At 39.9% G+C, this 19,105-nt stretch overlaps 1 protein-coding gene across 1 annotated transcript in view; it reads left to right on the plus strand.

Moving 5' to 3' along the window:
* The first annotated feature begins 787 nt into the window (after positions 1-787).
* The window catches only part of USP4 (ubiquitin specific peptidase 4), a 28,159-nt gene continuing 9,841 nt past the window's right edge, over positions 788-19,105 (plus strand). Inside the window, exons 1-10 of the mRNA XM_042451314.1 lie at positions 788-996; positions 2,136-2,263; positions 4,329-4,459; positions 5,256-5,382; positions 6,656-6,801; positions 7,891-7,952; positions 11,476-11,616; positions 14,748-14,865; positions 15,618-15,791; positions 18,647-18,805. Coding sequence (XP_042307248.1) covers positions 872-996; positions 2,136-2,263; positions 4,329-4,459; positions 5,256-5,382; positions 6,656-6,801; positions 7,891-7,952; positions 11,476-11,616; positions 14,748-14,865; positions 15,618-15,791; positions 18,647-18,805 — 1,311 coding nt within the window. The 5' untranslated portion in view covers positions 788-871. The remainder of the gene's footprint in view (positions 997-2,135; positions 2,264-4,328; positions 4,460-5,255; positions 5,383-6,655; positions 6,802-7,890; positions 7,953-11,475; positions 11,617-14,747; positions 14,866-15,617; positions 15,792-18,646; positions 18,806-19,105) is intronic.

The following is a 19,105-nucleotide window of genomic DNA, read 5'->3' on the forward strand; positions in this document are numbered from 1 at the left end:
GCTAGTTATTTGTTTGAATTCCTCTTATAAGTACTGTATCTTAGCTCTTATTTAAAAGATGCCAACCACGGATGCTGGAGAAACATCAGGAATAAACTCTTCTAGAACATGGCAACAAAGCCCAAAAAACCCACAAAAAACTAGGGATGCCGGCCATGAAAGCCTTTGACTTCACAGTTTTGTAATACTTTCCATGGCAGCATCAACCTGACAGGGCTTTTTTTTTTCCTTGAAAAAGGGGGCAAAACAATTTTACATTAAAATGACGGGACGGTCTGGAAATATATATATATATATATATATATATATATGCACACATATATTTTAAAAACTTGTCAGTGTCCCTTTTTAAATGTGTGATATGTTCAAGTGAATGTGAGAACACAGTGGGGCGCCCTGAGAGAGAGAGGGCCAAAACAATGGGCAGAAATAATCCAGTTTGAGACCACTTTACCTTCCCTGGCTCAGTGCTAGGGAATCCTGGGAACTGTAGTTTATTGTGGCACCAGAGCTCTCTGATAGAGAAGGGCTAAATAGCTCACAAAACTACATTTCCCAGAATTCCCTAGCATTGATCCAGAGCAGTTAAAATGGCCTCAAGATGGATTAATTACTTCTGCAGTGTGTTTTGAACCAGAGAGCTAGAGAGAGGGAAGCCATTTCCCTCTTCCTGTCAGGGCCTGAACCAGGCCTCCTCCTCTGTCTCTCTGCCAGCCCTCCTCAACCGCCAGGGCCTCAGCGTCGCCTGCCTCTGCGCCTGCGCAGTGCCGCCCTTGGGCGTGTCTGCGTGTGACGGGCGGAGAAGGATATCCGCAGTTGGGAAGGGTTGGTCGGTTCTGGCCGGCCGGCAGCCAGGCAAGGCAGCACTGTCATGGCGGCCGCCCAAGTGGGAGTCGAGGTCGGAGGCGCCGCAGCCAGCCTGAGGCCGGAGGCCGGGGCGCAGAGGGCTGAGCTCATGCCGCTGTTGGAGGCGTCTCTGTGGCCGGGGGAGTCCTGGTGAGGCCCTCGAGTGTCAGGCGCTCAGGCTCAGGGAAGGCTAGGCCCCTCGCTCGCTCTCCCGCCCCTCCCCTCCTGCTGTGCGCGCGCAGGGGCTGTTGGTTTCCTAATGGGGGGCCTGGAGAGAGAGAGGGGGAGGGAGGAGGGGGCGCAGGGTGGGTGTGCGCATGCTCCAAGGAAGGTGGGGGCAGGGAGTGAGTCCCAGTCCAGTCCTCCTTCAGCACTGCTGCTGAGTCACTCCCCTTTCCACTCCTCCACTGTCCTCTTCCTTCCTTCCTTCCTTCCTTTTCTTTCTTTCTGCCCACACTCTTGCTTTTTATTATTATTATTATTATTTGTAAAGAGAAAGGTGTACCCCTTGTCCCTCCATATCTGCTGGGGCTAGGGGCACAAGACCCCTGTGACTATGGAAGAATGCCAATAAGAAAAGCGCCCTCTTTTTCCCTGAGAGACCCCTCTCTAGGGACCTCTAGGCCTCTCAGGGCAACTTTCACTTAAAGTCTACCATAGAGTTGCAATCCAGGAGGACCTAGACCTTCCTGGAGAGAATATATTAATAAAACCCCTGGGTAAACAGGTCAGCAGAAGTCAGAGCCACAAGTCAGGAGGGATGAGCGTACATCATTTCACAGCATGATATTCCATTGTACCATTCCCATCTATTAGAGAGGCATGTCTCCTATTTGTTGTTCTTAAACTGTGTCTTCTAATATGTTATCATCTTTAGATATCTATACATCTGTATCTATCTATCTGTTAGAGAGACAGGTTTCCTATTTTCTGTTCTTAAAGTCTGTCTTCTAATATATTAAAATCTCTATCTGTCTATACACATGTTTTTGTGAAACGGTTAATTTTTCTCAAACCCACAGAAACACTTAATTCTTTCCCATTTCTTTTGGAATTGATGTTCTGCTTTACCATTTATAGCCATTATTGACAGATCGTTTAATTTTGATATCCATTCTTCAAATAGTTGGGTATTTCTATCCTTCCAATACTTTGCCCAAATTAGGTGGGCTGCTGTAATCATATAAAGAATAACACCTGTTCCTTCTTGGTTAAGTTTCCCTTTTATGTCTTCCCCTTTTATGCCCATACTCTTGCTTTTCATTACCCCCTCCGTTCGGCTTTTTCAGGTACCTGGTTGACAGCCGGTGGTTCAAACAGTGGAAGAAGTACGTGGGCTTTGACAGCTGGGACCTGTATAATGTTGGGGAGCCTAACCTCTACCCGGGACCCATTGATAACTCAGGGCTTTTTGCAGGTAAAAAGAAATAGAGATTGGCAGGAAAGGAATGGAGGGTTAAGTGGTTGTGTAGGAGGAGAGCCAGGACTCATCGTGGCTCTGGGACAGATACACATTGTGTAGGATCTGGTGTGGTAATAGTTGCCCTGACTGACCACCTCTGGAATAGACTCTCCTATTAGCTAGACAGACAGACGGACAGTGGTTTGAGTGTCAGACTATGACTCTGGAGACTAAGGTTGGATTCCCAGCGTAGCCGTGACACCCATTGGGTGACCTTGGGCAAGTCACACACACTCTCAGCCTCCGGGGAAGGCAATGGCAAAACCCCTCTGAGCAAATCATGCCAGGAAAACCCCATGATAGGTTTGCCTCAGGGTCACTGTAAGTCAGAAGTGACATAAAGGCACATGACAAACAAATATTGTGTACCACGTCTGGAATATTTTTGCAGAGCATTTATCCTTCCACTCCAGTCTCTTCCAGATAAGTTGAAAGTAGAATTTGGTTCTCTCCTGTTTTTAAAAAAAAGCCTTCTTTGCTACAGACGTTGTGATTGGTTTCTTGCAGATGTTGTAATCACAGCTGTTGTTGTGTTAGAGAGGAGAGCTTCCACCCTAAAATTAGTGTCTCACCCATTGCTTCTCACACCCTTCCTGCCATTTGTTTGCTCACTTCCCATTCCTTTCTGCTGACAGGTTTTTTCTTGTGTGGGAATAGAAAGAGAACTAAATACTGCATCTGCTTGTGTTGTGATTGGTCACAAACTATTATTCGCTTGGCATATTTAGTGGGCAATAGTTAGATATTATATGTGCTAATCTTTAGACATCTTAATAAGTTGTTCCTTCTTCCTTTGAACTTTAGTTCTCCATAAGTTTCCTTAGCTTGATAGAAGGCTGAGGTTTGTGGTAGGCTGACCTTGGTATAGTTATAAACTTAAAATCTGAATGCTCACCTTTTCATATGCTGCCCCCCTGGTATTCTGAACATAGTTGGTCTTGGGCTTTAATGTTGCTTCTCATTTCAGAGAACTTCCCTGTGGCAACAGGAACAGTCAAAGAGAGACCAGAGTCCTGTAAGATGGAAATAAAACCCATATAGGCTTTTAATAGGTTTATTATGTATTTTAATAGGCACACTATGGAAAGTTGTGGCTGTCATGGATTTGGCAGTAAAAAAGCAATAATAGATGCTTTGCTTATTGAACCTCTTTATAGCAAGGGTGGGGAAGTTTGCCCTAAGAACCAAGTTGGGAAGAAGGAGTCATCTGGCCGTTCCCCCTTCTAGGTATCACTTTTCCCTTCTATATGTAGAAAGAATCATGAGGTTCATAGATTGATAACAAGGGTTTTATCTCTTGTTTCTCTGAAATCAATGACAAGAGCAGGATTCACCTTGGCCTGAAGCTTGTTTTCCTAACTGGAATGGCATGTTGCCTGTGAGACGATCAACCCAAAACAAGGCAGAGAGTTTAAGGAAAGGAGCATCCCTTGCAAGCTGAGTCTGGACCTTAAGTGAGCCAGCTTGGGCCCACAGGCCATAGAATTCCCTCCTTGGTTGCATACCACAGTGAAAAAATTAGTATGTTTACTTTAGTTTTATAAATGCACCTCTGCATTATCTTCCAGTTTTGTTTGTTGTTGTGTGTCTTCAGGTTGTTTCCAACTGACCCTGAGATGAACCCATTGCAGGGGTTTCTTGACATTATTTATTGTGAAGGGCTTGCCTTTGCCTTTGAGGCTGAAAGATCGTGACTTGCCCAAGGTCACCCTGTGCATTTCCATGGATGAACGGTGATTTGAACCCTTAAGAGTCCTGCTCCAACACCTAAACCACTACAGCATGCTGGTTCTTCCTCTTGTCTTGTACTGTACAGTTTTAGGAAGTCTGAAATAGCATACAGTTTGCAAACTTACTTGAACAGCATTAGATATTTTATTCTTGGAACATAAGATAGTAGCCTCTCTGAGTAAAACCTCACTTGGGGATAGCTACTTGAATTGTCTGTGAAGATTTTCAAAAGTATGTATTTGTCTGCTGCTTTGCATAGCTGTGAGTCACTGTTTCCATCTCCTTTTAGATTCAGAAACTCAGACTTTGAAAGAGCATCTCATCGATGAATTGGATTATGTGTTGGTTCCTACTGAAGCCTGGAATAAATTAGTAAATTGGTATGGCTGTATAGAGGGACAGAACCCAATTGTGAGGAAAGTAAGTATTTGTGAGCTTGGTATGATTTTTGGTGTAATCTGTTTATATGTGCTCAGAAGTAAATTAAGTTCTGTTTCTACAAATTCCTGTTTATCTTTTTGCCTTTCTCTTTACTCAAGCAACAAACTTGCCTGCATTGCCTTTTCTTTCCCTTTCTTATTTTTATGACAGGACTAGAAGAGTATAGTTTTGGAACTTGTGACTCACTTGTCATCTTAGCTGGGCTTGTTTTGACATCCATCACTGTCCTAGTGACTTTGTGTACATTTCATCTGATGTTTTTGCAGTTTATGAGCAATAGACAAATCTGAACTTTATATACTGCCATATTGGTCATAACTCCTTCAAGCTACCCTCCTGATTTTTTTCTGGGAGTTTATTTAATTTGTGGGAGCATCTCGATATTGTAAGTAGTGTTTGTGCAACTTGCCCGCAAAACCACAGAGAGGTTGTGGCATCTTTTCTGAAAATCAAATTGTAATTGCTTCTTGCATTTAAAATCCTTGTTCCTGTTTGTCTGAAACCCTGGAAGGCATTATATTCTTTTAAGGGTTCATTTATACTTAAACCATGGATACCCATGGCTAAAGACCGACATATTATTTTACACTGGGCGTAAAATTACAGATTTTACACCCAGATTAAGTGTGTGTGTGTGTGTGTGTGTGTGTATAAATTGAATAGAAATAAAACTGCTGTTAATCTAAATTAAAGGACTCCTGCTGTGAGTGCTTCAGAAAAATGTTTTGCTGCCTAGATATTTGTATCTGTCTCACAGAAAGCCTTTTCTTCATAGGTTGTGGAATATGGTCTGTTTGTGAAGCACTGTAAAGTAGAGGTTTATCTTTTGGAGTTGAAATTATGTCAGAACAGCGATCCTACAAATCTTGTAAGCTCTTATTTTAGCAAAGCAGACACTGTTGGTGAGTAATTGTTAATATCACAAGTCCTCTTCAAACGCATCTACATACCCTATAATAATTTGTTAGAAAATTAAAGGGGGCAAGAATACTTTGAAATTTTATAGCGGCCTCTTATAGTATTGATCTTTTAGTTCTGTTAAAAATAGCTAGTTATTTCTTGTTAAATGATAAATGCTACTTCCCCCCCCCCCCAATATTCATATGTCACTGCAAAGTAGTGCACTGTTACATTTCAGTTCTTATAATTTGTCTTAAGCTACTACTAGTGGCTATTTTGAACTTCAGATGCTGTTCTTGCATTAAAAAATCTACTTGCAGACTAATATACCGTATTTTTCGGCGTATAAGGCAACGGGGGTATAAGACGACCCCCCAAGTCGCCCACCGGCAGCATCCTTGGCCTACCCTGAGGGGGCCTCACGCCGGCTGGAGGGGGTCTCTCTGGAGGCCTGAGAGGATCCGCAGCAGCTGGGCTCTCACCGCCATTTTTTTTCCAAAAGGCGGCGGCGGGAAAGCAGCCCCAGAGCTGGCCGGGCCAAGGAAAAGAGCCGGTCCCTTACTCCTCGGCGGCGCTGCTGTCGCAGCCACTGCCAGGGATCCTCCAGTCCTCCAGCGGCTTCAGAAGTCCTCCGCGGAAGCTGCTGGAGGAGCGGAGGATCCCCAGCAGCGGCGGCGGTGGTGCCACTGAGGAGTAAGGGGCCGGCTCTGGAGCTGCTTCCCTGCCACCTCCTTTTGGAAAAAAAATGGCAGCGAGAGCCCGGCCGCCACGGATCCTCCCAGGCCTCCAGAGAGGCCCCCTCCAGCCGGCGCGAGTGGCTGCTGTGTGGGAGAGGACCCCAGAGACAGAGAGGTGGCTATGCCATTCACCTGTCTCTGGGGTAAAAATCCAGCACATAAGGCAGACTTAAAGAGTTGCCTTATACACCGGAAAATACGGTACATTTATTCAGCTGTAGATAACACATGATTTCTTATGTTTAATTTAAAGTGAGAGCATATAAATAGTTCAAACCATGCAGATTAAAATTCAGAATCTTCTATATTTAAGTGTATATTCAATTTTTCATTTTATAATCCAAGGCCCAAGCATATTAAATTCATAGAAAACCAGAGTGCATAGGTTCAGCCAAAAATAATAGCACAATGTAATTTGGATGGGCATATACTTTTAAATTTATTTTGTTCTGGCAAGGATGTGGTGTGGGGTTGCATTTGAATAAGCCATTATTTGCACCTGCTAGAAATACATTGCTTAAAAATTTTGTCTTATCAGCTACCATTGAAAAAGAGATGAGAAAACAGTTTAATATACCTGATGGAAAAGAAATTAGACTGTGGAGCAGATATATGAGTAATACTTACGAACAGCTAAGTAAACTTGACAGCACTATACAAGATGCGGGTCTCTACCAGGGACAGGTAAGAAATCTAAATACATTGGTAGTTGTATCCTAAAGTGTACTAGTGGTGATGTTGCAATTTTTTGGTATACAGTCACCCCTCCTTTTTCACAGACTTGAGATCTGCATCCTTCGCATATACGCAAGCAGGAAAACAGAGGGGGAAACATTGGGGTGCACGCCCATGGCGTGTGCCTGCATTCGCCCACAGGAGCACACCCCCATTCAAGCCAATGGAGCTTGAATATATGCGCATTTCCATTTTCACTGGGGGGGGGTCCTGGAACCCCACAAAAATGGAAGGGCTACTGTACAGTATATCTTGTACAAATTCTGGTATGCGCTCTGTCACCTGTTAGAGTAGATTGCAGTTTTTGAAAAGATTGATTTGGATCCAGATATAATTAGAGTCATAACAATCAATAGTGCTAAAGTTTGTCAGTAACTTCAGAGGGCTTACTGTAAGTGTGATCTAACAAATGGATCCATTACATAATCATAATGACTGCTCTAAAACCTGAGCCAGTTTCTAGTGTACTGGGCCAAGTGGAGACAAACTCTAGTCCTCATGGGAATCCTGCTGAATCCATGTCCCACCAGCACTCATGTGGAGCAACTGTTTGGATGAATTGACACCTGTATGAAGGGCAGGAGTTAAAATTTTGTGGCTTCCTGATGTTGTTACCCTACAGTTCCCAGCAGCTATAGCCAGCATACCAATAGTGAACAATTATGGGAGTTGCAGTTCAACAACATTAGGAGAATCATACAGTTCCCATCCTTGATGTAGGGCTATTTATGCTATCATGTATGTTGTGCAATTGCTGTGCATTGGAGAAAAGACATGCAACATTTACAAAAACTGCAGATAAAAGAATAAACAATTCCTGTATTCAAGTACTTGTTCCTTAAATGGTAGTGTTTTGTAAATCATACTGGGCCAGACGTTTGGCAGTGACTCTTATATCTCCCTTGAGCTACTTGCATTGGGGTTCAAAGCTGTTTTCCAATTATCCTTTCCCCTGGAAGCATTAATTTATTTGTATTTTTGTGAAGTATACCAAAGATCATAACACTGTTATCTATTTTTCTTTTTTCTCTCCCCCAGGTAGTGTTAATAGAAGTGAAGAATGAAGATGGTACTTGGCCAAGACAATCTTCACTGGCAAAGTAAGCATCTAACTTTTTCACTTTCTTTTTTTTTAATTATTATTTTTAATTATTTTACATTATAATAGAACAGGAAAAAAAAGAAAAAGAAGAAGAATTATCCATTGAAAAAACATAATCCAAAGAACCTATTCTATTCAGTCCCTTTCCCCAATGTATATATTCTATTCATATATACCCTCTTTCCCAAAGTTTGTCTGTATAAAAATTACAACAGATAATCTTCCTTGACTTTCAATATCTTGCAGCAAAACTGTTGTACTGGATACCATTCTTCGTTTAAGGAATCTTCAGGTATATTATTTAAGAGTCTAGTGAGTCTGTCCATTTCTTTCAGTTCTTGTACCTTCAATATCCATTCTACTATTGTCAACTCCTTATTGTTTTTCCAATATTTTGCTATCAATAGTCTTGCTGCTGTAGCTAGATATAGCAATATTCTCCAAAAACATTTTTCCATTTTTTTCTCCATGTTTGGCAACATATTTAACAAATAAAAACTTGGTGTTATTTCAAATTTAAAGGCAAACATATTTTCTATTGTTGAGTGAATTTTAAACCAAACCTTTTTTACCTTTTTACATGCCCACCACATATGATATAGGGTACCCTCTCCTTTACCACACCTCCAACATTTACAAAATACAAAATCTAACTTTTTCACTTTCTATTTAGTGGCTCAGTGTAGAATTGGCTGTGGGAGATATTATTATTGTTTGTCCTTGCATGATCCAGGCTTATTTTTCATTCTTTCTACTGTGTTATCATTATCTTTGTTTTTTTCATTAACAAGAAAAGAAAGAGCCTTCAGGCTGAGGAATATAATTTGGTCATGGTACAGGCAGTTTTTAACTTGAAACATCAGATCATTTGTTTGAAAAACTAGTATAAGGAGTGTGCTTGCCATTTGTGTTTTCACTTGTTTAGCCTTAAATAAATGAATCACTTCCATGTTACAAGAATAATACATTTTCTTAAGAGATAGTGAAATGCTCAGCAGTTTGTTTAAAGAGCTGTCTGTTCATTCTTTATTGAGCCTATTGCCAAGTCATTTTCAACCCCCTGAATCTGTGTATTAAATCTAAAAAAGTAATGACATGTAAAGAACTATAAAATGCTGGGGCAAATAATTGGTTCTAATTTATATATTGGTTTTAATTTCTAATGGACTGGATCCGTAATTAACTGGAGATGCCAGGATCTGATGGGCAGCCTATGAAAATACTTCACAGTAGGAGTCTGTTGTGGTTGGCAAATTGCAGTGGGGGGCGGATTGTGAAACTCAGGTATTGGGAGTTTCAACAAACAGAACAAACACGAATCAAGGAACACGAGAGACACTGCCGACTGGGCAGCCAAAAAATCAGCACTAGCAGAACACATTATAAACCATACTGGGCATAAAATGCTGTTTGAAAACACTGAAATTCTGGACCATGCCAACAACTATCAGGTCAGAATGCACAGGGAAGCCATTGAAATCCATAAACAGCTGGACAATTTCAACTGGAAAGAAGAAACCCTTAAAGTAAACAAAGTTTGGCTTATTTCCTGAAAAACACCAAAATCAAGACCCAGCAAATGCAAATGAAAACCACTCAGGATGATTGGGGTTCCCCAGCAGATAATGGATCATTAATTAGACACCCTGAGACCTTGCCATTCAGCAACAGAACAATACACAGATTAACATGTAAATCACTTCCTCTCGACCAATAGTATATATACTCCATTCTCTTCCATGCCATAATTCTCTGAAGATGCCGGCCACAGCTGCTGGTGAAACATCAGGAATAAACTCTTCTAGAACACAACCTTATATCCTGAAAAACCCACAAAAAACAACGTTCTATATGTTTGGTACAAATTGTGTAGCATAGAATTATGTGGAGAGGAAGATAGGAAAGAACTTGAACTGTCTTTCCTAATGGCATTTTGGCTACTTTAGAGCTATGTGTTTGCAATTCTGTTCCTCAAGTATAGTAAAATAAACTTCTTATGATAGAATTGCACCTGTCAGGCATTATGTCAGCAGAGTAATTCCATCCCATTGCAGCATGAGGAACTATTGCAGTATCAACAGAATCAACTTTGTTTAGCTGTGCATATTTATAAAAATCAATATTAGATTTTTTTTAAAGAATTAAGAAAGTTAGATAATTAATCTTAGTGTAGATTCTAAGACTACTACATTTTTTTTGCCATAAACATTGTGGCAATCATGTATAACTTTAAATCTTCAAAAAAAAATTAAACAAGGTATTTTTTAACTTTTGTGAGGTGTTTGCAGCAGTATTTGTTTCTCACCTTTTCACAACTAAATGACATGCTGTCTTGAGTCCCTTTCTCCCTTGGAGAAAGGCGGAATATTACTTACATAAGTAAGCAAATGTTAGGAGGCAAAACCTAAAAGCTCTGGGACAGTGTCCAGAAATTAGAATATTGATCAGTTGCCAAATTTCTTTCTTCCTTTTAAATGGCAATTGAAATCAAATGGTTGTTGTTATGACCCTGTGCTGAGAGAGAATTATTTGGCTTCAAGATCAAGGAAGCCAAATAAGCCAAACAATATTTATATTTTGTTTCCATCATTTCATTATTTTCACCAAAGCAGTTTTAAAAGTACCTGCATGGTACCTTGCATAAGTTTAGGCAAGTGTGCTAACTATAGTGAAAGAGAGCCTTTCATACTCTTGTAACATCTTGTTTATGTTACTGCAGTGTGTTTATACATGGAGCTGCCTTTGAAGACTTCTTAAGAGTGACATGAATCTACTGTATCACATGACTTTTTAAATTGGCCCAAAAAATATACCGAAGACATTCTCTGTAATAATTTGTAACTGGTTTAACAACAAAATTCCCTTCTCAGATCCCCTTGCCAGAATCTGTTCTTTTTAACATTTCTTTGCAAAGTTTCTAAACATGCTTTAGTGGCTTTCTGTTTTTGTATGGTTTTCCCCACTTAAAAGAAAGAATGAATTTTTAAGCAAGCTCAGGGACCAAATAGCTCCTGCAAGAGGAAGTAGGTTTAAATTTATGTATACAAATAAAGATTTCAGGAGCTGTTTTGCTCTAGGTAAGAGCAAACCAGCTTCTGTAGCATGATACTGTCTACTATACAGTGTGTATGAAATCCAAATTCCCAAGCATGAGTCTTTTGAAGCCCTGATTCAGAGATGTCTTAGTTGGAACTGAGATTTGAACTCGGGGCCATTTTACAGAGTGTTTGACCATGTTGAAACTGGCTACTGCAATCAAGACTGTTTCTGTAAGATGTGGTTGGTATTTGACTGTAGGAAACTTTCACACAGAATGACTGAAACTGAAAACCTAGTACTTGTTCTGTCTCATTAAAAATGCACTTCTTGATCTGATGACTCCAGTCTTTCTGTCTTACTCTGTTGGAAATCCAGAAATACTTAACAGGTTAAAATATTAGATGTTATTCTGAAAAAATGAAAACAACAACAACAACACAAAAAGAACCTGAAAAGTATTACTGTTTCTTCTTTTTCCCCAGATCAAGCACTGCAACAAGTAGAAGTCTAGCTACCTCTTCAAAATCATCAGCAAGTTCTTGCTCCTCAGCAGTTGCCTCTTCGGCCATTACAAATGGTGATAGCAATAACTCCTATGGTTTGAACTCCAGCCATGGCAAAGGGTAAGGGCATGAATGTCTGTGTTGTTTATGTAAATTCCTTTCTCTGAATGCCTTTATACATTCTGTTCTTTATTAAATAAGGTCCTGCCCTGGAGGGAGTCATGTCTATCCTGTTTGTAAGCTAGCTGTGTGTGTTTGTATATACACACAGTACCACTTCTAATTGTTCTAGCTTGCATTTCATGGAGCTGGTAGCATTTCTTTGCCAGTTACTATTTTATTCAGACATGCCTGTTCTTCTTTTTATTTCATAACAACCCTGTATTATACAGTAGCTGATGTAAAAACACTGCATCCTGCTATAATCAAGACAAAAATACATGCTGTAAGAATATAACAGACTGAAGCAGGGGTGGGTAACTGCCAAGATTGGGAGGGGGGCTCATTGGTATCCCATGGGACTTTGGAGGGCTGCACCTCCCTCAAGTATTTTAGTTTTTTAAAAAATCACTGCAATCGCTCCACTAAAAGGGACAGGGTATTTCACCATGTTTTGGGGATCTCTGGCCTGTCAGGGCATGGGGCAACATTTTATTTCTCCATGGGGGGGGGGGGTGCTGGGGTGTCCTAGGGGCTTCAAAATAGCTTTGATTGACTTGGAAGCTGTACTTTTTTAGATCTGCTCTAAGGTATTTATGATCTAATCTGGTTAACTCATTAGCATTAGATTTAGGCCAGGATCAGGTCCCACCTGTGCTGTTACTTCACTGTCTTTTGGCAAGTTCCTCAAGAGTATAGAATGATTTAAAAATATATTGCTGAATCATAAAACAAAAACTAGTCAGTAGGAAAGGGATTGTTACATTATAACAAGATAATGAGGTGTAGGTTGTATGCAGTAATACTGTATCTGTGCGTCAGTAGAGCAGTATCCATCAGTAGAATTGATCTCATCTCTCCTTGCAGCCTCCTACAACTCCTTCTGGATCTGATCCGCAGGTTTAGAGACCCTCCAGAGTGGGGTAGTTGTGCGGGGGGATAGGGACGCAAGCAACTGTATGGAAGAGTAGTGGAAATGAACATTCCATATCATAATTGCATTGTTATATATTTTAATCATGTTTTATGTTAATTTTATAGTTAGGTCAGGGTTTTGTGGGTTTTATTGTTTTTATATTGTGTATCATAAATTGTGCTGTTACCCGCCTTGATCCCCAAATGGAAGAGGCGGGATATAATTAAATATTTTATTATTATAATTTATTATAAGGACACAGTGGTGACACAACTTTAGATGCTACCTCTAGTCTTCCACAGAGGTTAAATTTGTTTTTCATCCTACACAACTTTAGATTGAAAGTGAAGGTTAACCTGTGCCCTTTTCTGACATTCAGTTTTTCTGTGTATGGGGAATTTTTTTTGTAATAAGAGGCTAACTTACATATGGAGCACTTCATTCAACTTAACTCTCATCCAAATAGATGAGACACTTTAATCCTCCTGAGTCACATTCTGTTGAAGAAATTCCACAGAACTAAACCTACAGATTAGAGAGTTTATGATGTTGTCAGATGGAGAGTTGTAAATAGTATTCCTGAGTTTAAATCACTTTTATGTACATTTTTTACAGATGAAAATTGCTCTGACAATCTCACCAATACTGCATTTGTATAGTTACTGAGGACAATTCAAAGCAAATGTTACATCTCATGTGAACTTTTCTGAATCTGGGTGTTCTGTACTGTGGAATAAGCTTGAATCTTCATCTAGAATTGTTCCTGTGCACATGAGGCATTTTTACACTCTTCGGTGTATTGAAATTCTCACTAGGGTCAGAAAACCCCCAAATTAAGATACTCAATAGTAGTTTTTTTAATCTTCCTGGAAAGAGATTAACTTTATTTGCTGATTGCATCTGCTTCTGGTGAAAAATAACCTAACCATAATTTATTGCAGCTTAGAAGCATTAGACTGTTGTATTATCTTGTATAAGAGACAGCCTTTTAGAAGTGTCTGGAAACTATATAACTACCATTTTGTGAATTGTTGCAGTTTCCTTAGAACAGACAATGACTATTGAATAAATAATATAGCTTCCAACTTGTTTCTCAGTCCAATTCAAAGTGCTGATTTTTATCATGATTTTTAAATAGTCTTAAGTCTGGATTTGGGGCCTACATCTAATTGCTAGTCTCACATAGAGTAGACCCAGTGAATCTTACATAATTACACTAACCAAGTTCCATCTTATTCAATTGACTCTACTCTTGTTGGACTGATAGTCAGATTTAGGATTCATGCTACTTCAAGACTGCACAGAAGAACCTAGCAACACATTGGATACGTTGCTCCAGGTTTCCACATTGCCAGACATATAGTGAGTGGTTGTTTCTTAATGGTGGCATCAACATTTTGGAACTTCCTCCTGAGGGCAGTTTCCATTCCTTCTTCCCTGGTAGTTTTTAAATGATGTGTTCAAGAGCTTTGAGGGTCCTGTGATGTTAGGTACTGATTTTTTAAAAATTGTTTGATTGTGTGGTTGGCTGGCTGGTTCAGCTTTTGGGAGGTTAATTTTAGTTATGTGATTTTTGGATTGTTTTTTGAATTGTTGGCTGTTTTCTTCTGTGTAATACGAAGCAAAAGGCAGGACACAGATATTTGAATAGCATTCATTTATGCAAGTCTCTGCTTGTAGCACAGTAAAGTAACAGGCTGATCACTTCTGAAAATGATTTCATTTCTTAAGTTTTATTGGAGTCTTAAAAGCATAATTATACAGGAAAGAAAAGATAAGAGAAAAGAAGAAAAGGAAGAGAGAAGGGAAGGGAAGGGGTAGTACATACAGTATGCTGACATATATAAGTTGGTGATATTTCCAAAAATATATTTTCTTGAAGATGATGCATTTTATGTGTTTTATATGTATAGCTAAAGCAGTAAGATCTTCTGGCTGCTGAGCAATAGATGGTGAATGTTTATCTTTGCAAACTTGATGTATAAAGCTTTAAGCAATGGTAAAAGCATGTGTGTTATTTTCACATGCTACTTACAAAAAACAGGTCTAAGTGACAGATTTGATAGCACAATGTACACTAAACATTAATTGTCCTACACTTGCCTTTTTATGGTTGTACCTTTGTTTTTATAACATAAAATGCTTACCTGACTTAATGGTGCCTCTTCTTTTGCAGAGGCTCTAGCCTTTCTTGCAACTTCTACAACAACAGGGAGAGCTCTCCACAGTCACAGCCTGGCCTCTGTGGCCTCAGTAACCTAGGAAATACATGTTTTATGAACTCAGCATTACAGGTAAAGGGCTGCTTCAAAAATCTATGGTTCCAGTCTCTCTATTACTTATGGTTTATAGTTTACCTATCTAAAAATGTACAATTTTAAGATAGATAAACTATAATCTTAACAGTTGGGGGGCACAAACGCTAGGAAGCTGCCCTGTACATTGGCCCAACTAGCTCAAATTCATCTTTGGCTGCAGCTGTTTAGGGGTTCAGATAATGGTTCATCTCACCTGGAGCATGAGTGTAACCTGAGGCATTTTGCATATCTGATTATCTGTCCCAGGGAAATGTGTTATCATCCATTCCTGAAGAGTGGAAGCTCTTGTACCCACTAATGATAAGGTTTTCCCCCCCACAATGTGCTAGGGAGCAGATCATATTTGTGCTATATTGTCACTGTATTTGTATAGTTTCCTGAAAAAATGGCATGAAAAGGCACTGATAATGGACCAATACTTTGAATTGCACTGTTTTGTAATGCTATAATGTTCTACATGTTTTTCTAAAACCTGTTAGCTGCTATTTTAGGGCAGTGTTTCATGACAGCCTGGGTGGAAATACTTTAACATTAAAAACTTTTCAGCTAAAATTCCCCTGTTTTATTCTTCAGCAAAATTCATATGTAGTATTTACTTTACCTTATTATTTAATTATGCAAATTATTGTCATGTTGATGTGATCACAATCTTTGCTTTAATTTTTTCACAGAAATGTGTGTTGACAAGGTTACCTTGCTTATGTAGCTTTTTTCTCTTAATCTTCTAGTGTTTGAGTAATACTCCCCCACTGACAGAGTACTTCTTGGAGGACGAATATGAAGCTGAAATAAATCAAGACAATCCTCTAGGAATGAGGGGAGAAATTGCAGAAGCATATGCAGAACTCATCAAACAGATGTGGTCCGGAAGATATACACATGTGGCCCCCCGCATTTTCAAAGTAAGTAGAGGAAGTGACATTCTTGTGTTATACTGTATGAAACTTCGGAAGCTAATCCTTAGAGAAAACACTTTGTTTCCTATTTTAACCTTTCTAGCTTAAAAACATTAACCTGACCTACAAACATTTTCAAGGTTTGTATTAAATCCCAAGTACTAAAGCACTTCAGTGCTTTACTGAATATTGCAAATTACAGGGGAACAGCATGCACTCCAGTTCTACTTAGAATATTTCTGACTTCTGAAGCTTTTACCAGTCTGTTTGCTTTTTGCTTAGAATGTAGAGATGAGATTATCTTTATTTCAGAAATTAATTGTACACTGAATTACTTTGACTTGTTTTAAATAAGTACTTGATTTACTCCTTTAAATCATATTGGCATTCTGTGAAATTTACAACCAAAAAAGAAAGAAAGAAAGAATTCCCATAACTGGAAGTACCATGGTAGTATCAGGTAAGAGTTGCTAATTATGACAGCTAGTTTAAAAAACAATTATATTACAAATGCAGTATCATCTCTGTCACCATTTTAAAAAATGCTTGTCAATGGAAAACCATCAGGCTGTCTGCACAGGCCAAAAGGCCCATCTTCCCCGCAGCTGTGTGTTGTCCTGTTTGGACAATGCAGGCCAGAACCCCCAGGGCCAGGATTGGGCCAGATCCTGATAGACCAGACACGAATCTGGTGAATCCTGCCTTATCTGGGGTAACAGCCCCTAACATAGGACAGTTTGACCCCCGGCAAACCCTGGCTGTTTACACTCCCCCTGCACTTTTTACCTTCCCTCATATCTTTGCTAGTGAGGAGACCCCCATTGCTGCATCTGACATTAAGATACTGGGGGAAAGTAAGGAGTGAATACTGATAACAGGTGCCTGAGCTAGCACAGGGACCGGCAGGTAAACACCTGCCTGTCAGTATGCTAGCTCAGGGACTGACTCAGATTAGCACCTGGGGCAGGAAAGCACAGGCCAAGCTCTTCCTTTCATGGCCCCTCTGCTCAGGGCCAAATGTTGAACTGGAGTCTTCCAACACCAACTTTCAATATAGTCCTTCCAAAAACATCTAGAACAATTGCAGAATTATGCTATCCCAGCCAGGCAATCAAGAAGAACACTATTATCTATTGGGAGGTTCAGCAGAACCAACTAGTACAGTTCCCTCCATCCAGCTCCTGACAGAGATCATCCTTCAAGATTATGTGGGAATACAATAGAGTTGAAGAATTAATAACCTGTTGCCATTTTGCCATTAGTATTACTGGCAAAAACCAGCTATAGTACAACCTCCTGCCTTTAATTCTTCAGAATTGGGTTACGATTAACTACTTCCTTCACTATATTCCATTTATGTGCAGTTTTTTGAATGTAATTTATCAACTCTATTTTTAATTATGAAGTAAAAATAATTTGTTATGTGTATTTTAAACTTAATAATATAAATAAGACATTTATAAAAAAATAATTGAGATAATAGAATATTTGTAATAGTGCAATCCTACATTATCTTAAAATATAAAAGATACTGTATTACAAAAAGTTAAATGGAAGAGTCTATAGCCTAAATCCAAAACAGTGCTAGTGAAATGAAATTCCCTGCTAGTGTACAGTAGTTGCATTTGTGCATAGCAGCTGTGCATCTCATAGATAAAAAGATCAGCCACTCACAATAAAAGCTATATCGGATATTGCCCTTATGCTAAATCTGAAAATGTACAACCACAAGCACAACTGGCCTTTTCCTAGCAAAATAATATAATTGAATAATGTTTTATTAGGGTTTTTAATTATACATTTGTTGATGGATATTTCATATTGTCTCTATAGCTGAAGCTGAATCCAGAGAAAACGGAGGTACTTGTGATAGGTTCCCCTGGTCCAGGAATGGCGGTGGTTCCACCTGTCCTGAATGGGGTCACGCTCCCTGTGAAGGACTCCATACGCAGCCTGGGAGTGCTTCTTGATTCGTCACTTCACCTGACTGCTCAGGTGAATGCGACGGTCAAGAGCACTTGTCATCAGCTTCGGTTTATTCGCCAGCTGCATCCATACCTGGCCCAGAGGGACCTAGAAACTGTTGTACATGCTCTGGTAACCTCGAGACTGGATTTCTGCAATGTACTCTACATGGGGCAACCCTTATACCAAACCCGGAAGCTTCAAATGGTGCAGAACATGGCAGCCAGGCTGGTCACTGGCGTTTCCAGGGCCAGCCATATAACACCTGTGCTGAAAGATCTCCATTGGCTGCCCATCCGCTTCCGGGCTCAATATAAGGCGTTGGTAATTACCTATAAAGCCCTAAATGGCTTGGACCCAGGATTCCTGAAGGACCGCCTCTCCCCGTACATTCCGCCTCGCACCCTCAGAACGTCTGGGCAGCATTTACTGAAGATACCTGGGGCTAGATTATCCTCCACTACATGGAGGACTTTTTCCACTGCTGCCCCAGTCCTTTGGAATAAGCTGCCCACTGAGCTCCGCTCGACTACCACCCTGGCCCAATTCAGGAAGGACCTGAAAACCTTCCTGTTCCAACAGGCATTCCCCGATTAAAATCCTATGGGCCTCCCTCCTCTTCCGTGGCCAAGAGGTTGGGCTATGGGGCTTTTTTGCCTGTTATTTTTATTGTTTGTATGGATGGCTTGGATATATCTGTATTTTAATGTTTTATGTATTGTTGTTTTAACCTTTGTTGTGAGCCGCCCTGATCGCAGGAAGGAGCGGGATAGAAATAAAAACTTTATTTATTTATTTATTTATAGTTCTTATTGATTCTGGAAGCATCTGTTCTCCCTTGTTAATGAAATGGAACTGAATTTTTAAGAAAATATTTTTTCTATTTTAAATTTTAGACCCAGGTTGGCCGCTTTGCTCCTCAGTTTTCAGGATACCAACAACAAGATTCCCAGGAGCTCTTGTCCTTTCTTCTGGATGGTTTACATGAGGATCTAAACCGAGTAAAGAAGAAACCATACTTGGAGTTGAAGGATGCTAATGGCAGGCCTGATTCGGTACAGTTTTTAAAAGAATCTTTTTATTGAGGTTAAGCTGTAGTTTAAAAGACCACAACAGAAAGAGAATAATCCTTTTTGCATATCCTCTTCCTACCTTCCATATGGAGGATATGTATCTGTATTTTATTTTAGAATCTAATCTGTAAAAAGGTTCTAACTAGCCCCTTACACAGGTTGATTTGGAAGTAACAATTTAAGTTTGTGGGCACAATCCATGTACACGTTATATGCACCTTCTTTGCTTCTAAGAGGTCAGAAGCATGCACTTGTAATGTCTGAACTAAGCAGAGTTACTCA

Source organism: Sceloporus undulatus, chromosome 2 (assembly GCF_019175285.1).
Source record: "Sceloporus undulatus isolate JIND9_A2432 ecotype Alabama chromosome 2, SceUnd_v1.1, whole genome shotgun sequence".
In the NCBI taxonomy this organism is placed as follows: Eukaryota; Metazoa; Chordata; class Lepidosauria; order Squamata; family Phrynosomatidae; genus Sceloporus; species Sceloporus undulatus.